This window comes from Brienomyrus brachyistius, unplaced genomic scaffold (assembly GCF_023856365.1).
Source record: "Brienomyrus brachyistius isolate T26 unplaced genomic scaffold, BBRACH_0.4 scaffold52, whole genome shotgun sequence".
Lineage (NCBI taxonomy): Eukaryota > Metazoa > Chordata > Actinopteri > Osteoglossiformes > Mormyridae > Brienomyrus > Brienomyrus brachyistius.
Window position 1 is genome coordinate 287773 of NW_026042327.1, and position 12262 is coordinate 300034.

Sequence of the window (12262 nt, forward strand, 5' to 3'; positions counted from 1 at the left end):
GAAGGTAGTAAATGACCTTCTCCTATCTGCTGACCAAGGCTGTGCCTCATTCCTAGTGCTGCTTGACCTTAGTGCTGCTTTTGATACTATAGACCATGCCATTCTCCTACATAGGCTTGATCATACTGTAGGCATAAGGGGAGTGACACTCTCTTGGTTTAAATCTTACCTGTCAGATCACTATCAGTATGTGAATCTAAATAGTGATTCCTCAGAACATGTCAAGGTCAGATACGGAGTGCCACAAGGTTCAGTTCTAACTCCCCTACTATTTTCACTATACATGTTACCCTTAGGCTTAGTTATTCGTAAGCATGGAATTAGCTTTCATTGCTTTGCAGATGATATACAATTATATATATCGGCCAAACCAGAAGATAGACAGCAACTTCAGAGAATGGAAGAATGTTTAATGCATATTAAAAAGTGGATGTCAGACAACTTCCTCCAGCTGAACCTAGACAAGACTGAGGTTCTTCTTCCTGGCACTAAAGCCACCAGAAGTAAACTATCGGACATCACAGTCAATCTGGAGGGACTACCTATTACACCAAGTACTGTTGTTAAAAACCTTGGTGTTATTATAGACTCTGATCTTTTGTTTGATGTACATGCTTCTAACATTAGCCGTACCGCCTACTTTCACCTGCGCAATATTGCCAAGTTTAGAAACACGCTCTCCTTTCAAGATGCAGAGAAATTGGTTCATGTGCTTATTACCTCTAGGCTTGATTACTATAATGTCTTATTCTCCAGAATAAGCCTAGAATGCAGCAACCAGAGTCCTCACCAAAACTAAAAAATGTGATCATATTACCCCAAATTTATCTTCACTGCACTGGCTGCCAGTTAGATTTCATGTTGATTACAAAATACTGCTCTTAACCTAGCTTTAAATGGTCTTGCAGTGCTGTATGTGAGTGACCTTGTTTGCAACTACATTCCGAATTGTAGGCTTAGATCACAAGATGCAGGTCGTCTATCCATACCCAGAATAAAGAACGTTACTTTTGGGGGAAGAGTATTTGCTCATAAAGCACCACAGCTATGGGATACACTTCCTATTAGTGTTCGGAACTCAGACACAATCTCTGCATTTAAGTCAAGGCTTAAGACGTACCTCTTTAGCCAGTCTTTTGGATAGTTAAATCCCCTTTTCTAAGGTGAAGGGAAATCTGGAGATTCATAGTCATTTGATATTAAAGGTGAAAGGGGGGATTGGTGCTGTCGTCCTGCCACTCTCGCTGATCACTTAAGCTGTGGACGGTCGGTTGGCTTGATGCCAAAACCCCTGGAAAGCCTCATGTCTGTGCTTCCTGCCAGGTCTCTCTTTTAGCCAGGCTGCCATAGTTACTCTAGTCCTGCCGGAGGTTAGGTTAGGTGTAGGGCAATAACTCTTCTCCATCTTCTCTTTTTCTGAGCTGATACTGAGCCGACTCTACACCGTGTGAACCCGCACCTGTACTCCTGGAGAGAACAACATGAAACCAACTGGGACTTCATAACTATATGAACTCTAATGAATCTCAGTATAAATGCAGTTCCATGCTCCCCGGTGGCCCAGAGGAGGATGGGGTCTCCTTCCGAGCCTAGGTTCCTCTCAAGGTTTCTTCCTGCTAGCGGGAGTTTTTCCTTGCCACTGTCGTCTCAGGTTTGCTTGGTGGGGTTCTGGCCGGTTAAATGTAGTACTAAGTTAAGTGCTTCGTGACAATGACTGTTGTTAAAAGCGCTATATAAATAAAATTGAATGGATTAATTGAATCTTGTAAAAGGGTTATTATTATTGTCCATATGTATATTAAAACCCCCCACAATTATTATATTTGATGTTAATGTAGATAAGTGAGTTAAAAAAATATCAAAGTCATTTAAAAAGTCAGCATTTGATTTAGGGGGATGGTAAACAGTTGCAGTGATGGTAGGAGTAGGTCCAGACACTTGGCATACAGTGGATTCAAAAGAGCCGAATGCCTGAACAGACACCGGCGAGACTCCATTTCTCATGGTAAATTATCGCGAGACCTCCTCCACGGCCGGAGCGACGGGGTTTAGAGATGTAAGCAAACCCCGCAGGAGTAGATTCATTAAGCTGAGAAAAGTCATCAGGCAGTTGCCATGTTTCAGTTAGACACAACTGACTGTCGATCACGAGCTACTGGATGAGATGTCCCTTGCTCTTAAGTGAGCGGATGTTTAACAGACCGAAGTTGACAGTTGAAGTTTCACGTAGAGTAGAAGTGTTAGTCGACTGAGCTTGGCTTGCTAGCACACTGTGGTCGACAGTCCTGCTGGAGTTATGTGGAGGATGATGGGAGCTGGATTAGATGGAGTTTATTGTTTTCGAGGTGTCAGTCTGGACCCACAGTGAATGTATTTCCGGCGAGGGCAGAAAGCGATGTCCGGATAAAGCTGCAGTATAGTCAGCAAATGCTCAGACAGGTGGAAACGCAGTTGGAGGAGCTCAGCTGCTGAATACTGGAGCAGACCCGTCGCAGCTTGGAAAACAAGCAACAGTGGAGTCCAGATAAACACAAACCAGGTAAAAATGCAACTGATCCACATTGTGGGCGAGAACTCGGACAACTTAAATGTCCAGTGGGCAGATCTGGATCCAGGGAAGACTCAATAGCCCAAACAGAACAGGTGGGCTAAAACATCGGTCTTGCAAAAAAGTAAGATCAGTAAAAGCAGAAAAATAACTCTTCCAGTCGAGACCAAATGCACATAAAACAAATTACCAGAGTTAGAATTAGAAATCAAAGGTTAGAATTTACCGGCGAGCAGCGGCAATCAGTTTGCACCAGCGTTCGCACAAGCAAGTCAGACTCATGCATAAAATTATGTGATACTAGTAAAAAAACAAATCAGTTGATTATATTGAACAAAAACGGGCTTCATACCTAGGGTTCCACTCAATATTCCTCCATGGGTCTTTAAGGAGCTCTGGTCTCCTCTCCTGTTCCACCACAAGTTCAGTACTGCTGCCGCCTCCCATTTTCCAAACACCAACTTCCAGACCTGTTCAATGAATGCATTGTATTTTCCTCATCCATTTAAACGCAAATTACATTTAACAACAAATTATAAATGACATTTCTTTACCATATGGTTTAATCCAAAGTGACACAGTTTAGAAAGCATAATCAGCCACTCCTTGGTGAAACTAGGGTTAAGACTATTGCTTAAGGCTCCAGTGCGGAAAAACACTTAACCCATCACAGGATCGGCAACCGGCCAATTACAGGCACAGAGTCCTAACTGGCTGAGTCACACACAGCCGCATTATCCATTGACATTGACCATTTCTACCAATGTACAAATTTTCAAGAAGTGCTAGAACCAGGGGTGCTGTTTGGGCCCCTTGAAAGCATCATTTCAGCCTCTCAACACAGACCAATCCAATTATGTTTGAAGATTTTTAGGGCCCCTGTCAGTCAGCGGCACTTGGAAACTCCCCCCCCCCTTATGGCGCCCCTGGCCGGTATGGTGAGAACCAGTCTGCTTCTGCTACTTCTTCAGGTGAATTTTGCCAAGCTTGCTGGCACATATTAGTTGAATGATGTTTTTTTAAATTTTATTTACAGCAACATGTTCTTTCTTTGGGCTACTTACAATATATTACTACCAACCCCAATGGTTTGAGAAAATCATAAACTTACATTTCTAAACTCACAGGCCTCATACACCATCATTCAGCTGAACTTTTCACAAAATGACTAAACGTGAACAAGTTATTCGGTTTACTAGACATTGCACACATTTGAAGTATAGATATATTCAGGCCGGAGTTGCCAGTCAGGAGGCTCCGGAGAATTCCGGGTGGGCCACTAAAGCGTTACATTTCACAGGTTTTACAAATATTCACTCTCATTTCTTGTTTAGACTGTCTTGCTTCCACAAGGATAATAAGTTAACAACAGAAAAAAATTTTTAACCAGCTGAAACGACTCGACCACCCAGCATCCCTGCATTAAGAGTCCGTTAAGAGCTTGTTTGTTTCACCTCTTTCCAGCACAAGTTTTTGCCCATATATATAAATGTAAATAATAATAACAGCAATAATAATAATGCATTTATTTCAGACCCAAGTAACATACAAATTTAGGAGGGGCCACAGGGGGGCCATGCATGTTGTCACAGTGACATTGTATTATATATTGATCATATTACTACTTCAAAAATTTAAATGTATTAAAAAAGACAGGTATCTGTCGCCTTATGTCTGATCGAGTAGCGACTGATTGCATTTACGTCCAAGGTTCATAGTAAATTATATACACCAATCGAAAGACAACTAAAAGAGGATGTAGCAGGACGTTAATGGATGTATCACTTTTTATTCTAAACTGTTATGATTTTATATTTACATTATTATTTGCTGTAGAGTGCTGGGTGTATATTATAGTACAGTAGCTACTGTCCTGGGTTTGACGTTAAACTGCATCCGGACCTGCGAGTGGATCTTCAATTTGCAGGGAAAAATTTTCAGAGGTTGGTGGTGGGACTGGCACTCCAGTCATCATAAAACACTTCACAGCAGCTCAGTCTAAACAGACATGACACCCTTCTGCTCTCCACAAGAGTAGCTCCGCTGCAGCCGCCCACAGGTAGACTGCATGTATCATAAAGTGGATGGGGGGGCAAAGCCCTCGCGAGCCTCATCCCCGGGCGAGTCGAAACCTTCGGAGAGCTAATAGTGTCAGGCCTGTTGGGGATTGGGGCTGGTGTGGTGCTGGGGCGTCACCTGCTGCATGGCAGTACTTGGGTCCCAATTTGAGGCGGCCCACCCGGGTAGGTATGTAGAACGTCTTCTCAGGTAGCAAAATGATTCAGTACTAGATAATTAAAATTCATAGATAAATTACAATCCCACGTACAAATTAGATTTAAGTAGACTGAACATGAGTGCTATTGAATTCATTTAAAATAATTAATCCCAGTCTTCTAAAATTTGTTCAGTTTAACATAAAATTGAACTGTGAACTCAAAATGTACATCTGTTCTTAGATAATTTAACTTTGTGTAACTAATGATCTTAATAAAATTACTTACATCCAACAATATATTTTTAGTGTAGGTAGGTAGAAAGGTGGAGAGGATGAAATAAATATTAATTAGAAATCACAAATAATTATTAATTAATATATTTATATAATGTAAGATTCCATGACCTTAAAAAATAGGCTTGATTTGATTAATGTAAGTTTTATTTAATACATACAACAAACGTTACGTAAGACAAGAAGGTAATTATTAAATTTCCTTATATTTAACATGTTGTTTGTAAGGCTGGGTGAACTATGATACTGGCAAATATGGGTAGAGTCTTTCCTGGATCCAGTGATCTTTAACTGTTTTGGATCCGTCCTGCTGTGCAAGTGGACTCCGATCCAGGCCAGTTATGCGGATCTGTTCCAGATCCTCCTGCTGGATCCGGCACCGAATCATTTCGCTATCTGGGTTGTCTCTCTGGCAAGATGTCCATCTTTCTCTACTGTCGGGGAAGCGTTGTAAAGTCCACATTTTTATTATAGTATTTACACTTGCTCTGGATATTGTTCATTGTATCCTTACACACTGCTGTTTTGTTTTTTGTTTTCTTTTACACTACTTGAGAGACAACATCTACCGGAATCAAATTCCTTGTATGTGCTTGCACATACTTGGCCAATAAACACGATTCTGATTCCGATTCTGATTCTGATTTCAGTGGTGGCACTCTGAAGCATGCAGACCAGGAAGTGGCCAGATCTCTGTACGTGCGGATACCTGCTGTTGGTCTGGTCATTCTGAATGCTGCCATACTCAGGGTGTTGCTATTGCTAACGGCTCTTCCCTATGGTGTCTGACGTCACTCCTTTCAAGGAGTATATCATGAGACTCAGGCTAAGGCCCTCCTTGGGTGTCTTATCAGTGTTTGCTCTGACTACGGTGAGTGATGTCATGTTGAGGGGGACATTTTACTCGCAGCTTTGCTCGGTGGTTGATGGGTGAAATCTTCAGATTTGTCATATATTTTTGTTATATTTGTGTCCAAAAAAGCGGCTTGCATACACAGATGCTGCTCATTGGGTTAAAATTTACCTGATAGTGTATATGTATTGTTTCATAATATAGCATTGCCTCAATAGCAATGTAACAAGTAATCTAGATGCTATAGACGTTTGCAGGACGATTTGTGTCAGTCGATATGTCTTGTCAATGTCGTAGCAGCTGCGTTACATCCACCCATCCATCATCTCCCGCTTAATCCGATGTTGGGTCGCGGGACAGCAGTCTCAGTAGGGAGGCCCAGACTTCCCTCTTCCCAGCCATTTCATCCAGCTCCTCTGGGCGGATCCCAAGGCGTTCCCAGGCCAGCCGAGAGACATAGTCCCTCCAGTGTGTCCTGGGTCTTCCCCGGGGCCTCCTCCCAGTGGGACATGCCCGGAACACCTTACCAGGGAGACGTCCAGGAAGCATCCTGATCAGATGCCCGAGCCACCTCATCTGGCTCCTCTCGATGCGGAGGAGCAGCGGCTCCACTCTGAGTCCCTCCCGAATGACTGAGCTCCTCACCCTATCTCTAAGGGAGAGTCCAGCCACCCTGCAGAGGAAACCCATTTCAGCCGCTTGCACTCGCGATCTCGTTCTTTCGGTCACTACCCACAGCTCGTGACCATAGGTGAGGGTAGGAATGCAGATCGACTGTTAAATCAAGAGCGTTGCCTTTTGGCTCAGCTCCTTCTTCACCATGACAGACCGATGTAGCGCCCGCATCACTGCTGACGCCGCACCGATCCGCCTGTCGATCTCTCACTCCATCCTTCCCCATGAACAAGACCTCGAGATACTTAAACTCCTCCACTTGGGGAAGGACCTCCTCCCCGACCCGGAGAGAGCATTCTACCCTTTTCTGGTTGAGGACCATGGTCTCGGATTTGGAGGTGCTGATTCTCATCCCAGCTGCTTCACATTCAGCTGCGAACTGCTCCAGTGAGAGCCGAAGGTCACGTTCCGATGAAGCCAACAGAACCACATCATCTGCAAAAAGCAGAGATCTAATCCTGAGGTCATGCTCATCATTGAACTGCGGCCTAGGGTGTCCTGGTGCCAAGTGCATATATGGACACCCTTATGCCTGAACATGGTGTTCATTATGGACAATCCGTGACGAGCACAGAAGTCCAATAACAAAGCACCGCTCAGGTTCAGATCGGGGGGGCCATTCCTCCCAATCACGCCCCTCCAGTTCTCACTGTCATTGACCACGTGAGCATTGAAGTCCCCCAGCAGAACAAGGGAGTCCCCAGGAGGAGCGCTCTCCAACACCCCTTCCAAGGACTCCAAAAAGGGTTGGTATTCTGAGCTGCCATTTGGCGCATAAGCAAAAGCAACAGTCAGGACCCGTCCCCCCACCCGAAGGCGAAGGGAGGCTACCCTCTCGTCTACTGCGACATTTGTGGTGAATATATGCTTGCTCCTCAAAGATGCTCAATGACTGCTCTTGTGAATAAAGCATATAATCTGTGCTTCGGCTGTAAAATCGGTGATCAAGACAAGGAATGACCGCCTCACATTTGTTGTGTGACGTGTTGTCTGTCTGAGAGCCTGGCTCAGAGGCACTCGAAAGACAATGTCGTTTGCTTTCCCGATGATATGGCGAGAACAGAAAGACCAGGTAACAGACTGTTACTTCTGTTTGACCAATGTGTCTGGTTTCTCTGCCAAAAACATGAAGCCAATTGAATACCCTAATCTGCCTTCAGCAATGAGACCCGTGCCACATGACCACAGTCTTCCAATTCCGAAACCACCAGAGGAATGGACCTTAAATAAGCCAGATGAAGAAACTGCAATGCAGGAACTGGCAGGGAAAATGATCCGGATTTTGAACCGTACTCATCAGGCGATCCACATCTCATAACACAGTCGGAATTAAACGATCTGGTCAGAGATTTGGATCTGTCAAAAGCAAAAGCCAAATTGTTGGGTTCGAGACTGCAGGAATGCTGTCACCAGATACAAATATTTCTGCTGACTACTATTTAACACTGCAATGTGATGCACCTGACATTGAATACAAATGAAAATCACGAGCAATACACTTCTAACTATGGTAAACACAATATCATATGTGAAACATAAATGCGATTAAATATGTTATTGCCAGTAAACAGTTAACTGTCTATTTCCTATGTGAAACATCCATCCATCCATCCATTTTCCAAACCGCTTATCCTATTGGGTCGCGGGGGGTCCGGAGCCTATCCCGGAAGCAATGGGCATGAGGCAGGGAACAACCCAGGACGGGGGGCCAGCCCATCGCAGGGCACACTCACACACCAGTCACGCACACATGCACACCTATGGGCAATTCAGCGACGCCAATTAGCCTCAGCATGTTTTTGGACTGTGGGGGGAAACCGGAGTACCCGGAGGAAACCCCACGACAACATGGGGAGAACATGCAAACTCCACACACATGTGACCCAGGCGGAGACTCGAACCCAGGTCCCAGAGGTATGAGGCAGCAGTGCTAACCACTGCACCACCATGCCGCCCCCTATGTGAAACAACAAGACCAAAACTATATTTGTGCATGCCCTGCAGGTACCTGTCACGATCAGCAAAAACTTTTCAGGAAGAAAAACTTAAAAAAAATTGTTGTGCAGTGTAATCAATCTTAAGTAATAGATAAACTATTTAGCGTAACAAAACTTTTGGGAAAGCCAGTTCAGTATACAATTATTTATTTACATATGCTATTTATTATTTTTTTTCTTCTTGAAATATCCGAATACTGTAGCATCATTTATGAAAGTTCCCCCAGAACAAAGACAAAATTGGATGGGCCCAGTATCCTGAAACCTTCTTAACTGTCAGATTCAGCCCCTGTTGTCTCAGTCTTTTGTGTCCCTTCCCCGTTTGGCCAGCAGGCATCGCTGGCCATCCTGTCCCTCTTGTCAGTCTTTGTCTCCCTTGTTTTCTGTCAGCCGCATGGCTCAACATGTTGAGCATGTGACTACTTGCAAATCCCTTTGTCATGTGTTCAAATCCTGCTTCCTCTGTGTTTGTATTTCACTCCCTAGTGTTTCATTTGTGTGAGTTTTTCTAGTTCCTGTGTCTGGTGATTTTGTAGTTGGTTTTGGTTTCGTTCCTTGTGCCCCTGCTTGTGTTCCTACCTGCCTAATTCCCCAGTGTTAGATTCTGTTTCCCTGTTCCTTGCTTAGTTTTTAGTTTCCCTGTTTTAGTTCCTTTGAGTTAATTAGTTTTCATTTGTTTTCTCAGTCTGTTAATTAGCCTCATCTGTCCAGTGTTAGTCTCGTTACCCCTTAGTATTTTAGTCCCTTAATGCTACGTCGTTCATAAGTTCTACCTTAATTCTCTTACAGCTCCACTGTGTTTCCCGAAACATTTTTAATTAAGTATATCTTCCGTGAAGATGGTCTGAGTCTCTCTTAGTCTCTTATCACTGTTATTGACTCATATTGCTCATTTAAAATAAGACTGAAATCATTAAGGGTACAGTTTCATAACCAAACATCACTTAATTAAAAAATTACTGGTCTATATGGTAACATTACTTTGTCTGATACATGACTACAATCTTCATTAGATTTCATCCTTGCGCTCTTTAGAGTCTTTGTAAGATGCTAAGAGTCACCGATATCAAGAAAGTGGGCCCTGGTCTTTGGCATAAAAATTCTGGGCTGAAAATTTGTCCCACTCCGTGTCTGTATATCTTTGTGAACAAACTCACTTTTTCCAAATGGCCCACAAAAGCTGCCTCTTTACAGACAATTGTGAAAGTGAATTTAGGAGTTGATAGGTTTTTTTTACATCAGAATTTTTTAATCAAACAGATTACTGTGGCCACAACACAGCAAATATTGCAACAAATCTCATTTTAGAGTTGTCATACAGTCGTTGACTTAAAACGCTGTGCTATGAACATGAAGGCATATACACATTATCTTATAAACTGCCTTAAAGTAAAACACTTGACAAGTGGATTCTCCTGTTTTTGCATCTGGTATATTAAAATGAAGTCTTTTTTCTTTCTTTTTACAAAGGAACAATATAAGTGTCACGCCCAGCTCGTCCGATCCTCGTGTGTGCCACGCCCCCTGATCATCCACGTGTGCTTCCCCGATCATGCCCAGCTGTTTCCTGTTATTTTCGGCTTGTCTTGTGTATTTAGTCCGCGTCTGAGTCCTTCTTCCCCAGACTTGTCATTAATGTTAGTTGATGTTAGTTGATGTTAGTTGATGTTAGTTGATGTTAGTTGATGTCAGTTTGTCACCGTCTGCCCTGGCTCTCCCGTTCCCAAATAAACCCACGTTTTCCCGAAGATCCTGCCTGCCTGCCCGCCTGGTCTTTCCCCGCTTCCTGCTCGCCCGTCCAATCCCCAAACCTAACAATAGGTACAGTGGATATTTAATAGTTAAAGAATTTCTAGAATTGAGCCTAAATTATAATATTGATACAGCTGCTGAAATCTTACTTCACATTTATGAGTTCCCTAGGAAGATCCCCTGAGAAGGTCGGTTACTGTTCATTCTAGCCAAAGGTGTTTCAATACACATTGTTGACTAGGACTTTTCACAAACCCAGTAAATTAACTATTTATGGAGTTTTTTTGCACGCTACTGAGATATATTCTATAGATATTTCAGTGTTTCCCCTACCATTATATTAGGGGGCGCCCCGCCCCCCCCAACGGCGCCTCCCGCCCCCCTTGAAGGTCAAGTTAATTTTATTTTATTTTCTATACAGTGCCAGATCACAACAGAAGTCATTTAAGGTTACCTTTCCTATAGAACAGGTCTATGCATTGTCACACACAGATGAGCACACTCTCTGGACCTGAATTACCCAACTCTGGTAATAATCCACAGAGAATTAAGAAAGGATAGGAGGAAGGGAGGCTGCAGCTTTCCGATGGCTAAAATGACCTGCTCATCTTCTATCTCAGACTTATGAAATGCGAAATGCTATTTAGACGCGGCACTTTTGTTTCATTTTCGGAATACTTTGAGCCCTTTTTTGAATAGAGAGCTCCATCTAGTGGGCACAGAAAAAATAGCAAAATGGTCCGAAAGCGTCATTTTGTCCATCACTACGGTTTGGCACGTACGTGTTTGTTAAGTCCTGAAGATAAAGTATAGCCAGACGTCTCTGACTTCTCATATCAAGAGGCTCTAGAAATGTTCTTCCAGAAGCCCAGGAAGATGCACTGCAGTGACAAAAGCTGCACACTTTGTGGGTAACTGTCATAAAAAGAAACGTTCTGATGTTTAGTTCAGTTGTTATATTGACTGCTGTCATTAAAAAAAACACATGAACCCCCCCCCCCAAGCTGTATACCTAGGGAAAGCACTGTATTTGTCAGACAAAATCACTTTTTTCAGTTCTTATAGACGATTGTGAAAGTGAAAGAAGTTCAAAAGCATTTTAGTAACACAGACAACAGTGATAAACGGTAAAATATGAATACATTTGTGATTTACCAGTTATATAATTACTAGAATAAGTTCTTATATATTAATACAGAAATTGACATCTTCTGTACATCTGCATGAGTCTCCTGGGAATAACATGATTCGAGAACAAGAGTAACTAACAGTTCAAAATATATTAAAATATTTCCCCAGACGGACAAAATGAACGAGTTATTAGGATTACTAGCCTACGGTTTGTACGGTATATTTGCCTTTTTCATTAAACAAACTCACCTTTTCCAAATGACCTTCGAAAGCTTCAGTTCTACAGACAATTGTAAAAATGAAAGTATGAGCTCACAGCGTTTTATATAGTCACAGATATTGGTGGCCACACCACAGTTCATGAATATTAAATATTACAGCAATTCTCATTTCCGGCTTGCCGTACAATTATTGACTTAAAATGCTGTACAACAGCCTAATGTAAACAGAAAAGCACTTACATGTCGTATAAATTGCTTAAAAGTGAAAAAAATGTCAAATGGAATCTTCTTTTTGTAGTTGACATTTTAAAATAAACCGGTTTACGTTATGTAACCATAGTTAATGTACACATTATTCCACTGATTTTTGTTATATAGGACTGTTATACATTTTAATATAAAACTGATATATATATTAGTTTCATATTAAAACAGATCGTCCATCTGCTTCCCAGCCCCCCTCTTTTTATTCTCGTTGGCCCTCTGTCTAGCCTCCCCCACCTGCAACTTCAGCAAATGGGTTTGGAGCTCTTTAAGGTCACTCTCCTCCTTCCCTGCCTCGTCCTTGGCCCT

At 42.6% G+C, this 12262-nt stretch overlaps 2 protein-coding genes across 4 annotated transcripts in view; one reads left to right on the forward strand and one right to left on the reverse strand.

Moving 5' to 3' along the window:
- LOC125723832 (NACHT, LRR and PYD domains-containing protein 12-like) overlaps positions 1 to 12262 on the forward strand; it is a 240480-nt gene that overhangs the window by 167670 nt on the left and 60548 nt on the right. The gene's annotated exons all lie outside the window — the stretch shown is intronic.
- LOC125723838 (interferon-induced protein 44-like) overlaps positions 1 to 12262 on the reverse strand; it is a 48388-nt gene that overhangs the window by 33790 nt on the left and 2336 nt on the right. Inside the window, exons 2-3 of one of the 2 annotated variants that reach the window (XM_049000673.1) lie at positions 11718 to 11748; positions 2901 to 3018 (exon numbers count right to left, since the gene is read on the reverse strand). In XM_049000673.1, the coding sequence (XP_048856630.1) occupies positions 2901 to 2995 (95 nt within the window). In that variant the 5' untranslated portion in view covers positions 2996 to 3018; positions 11718 to 11748. The remainder of the gene's footprint in view (positions 1 to 2900; positions 3019 to 11717; positions 11749 to 12262) is intronic. The other variant, XM_049000674.1, reaches the window with a different exon arrangement.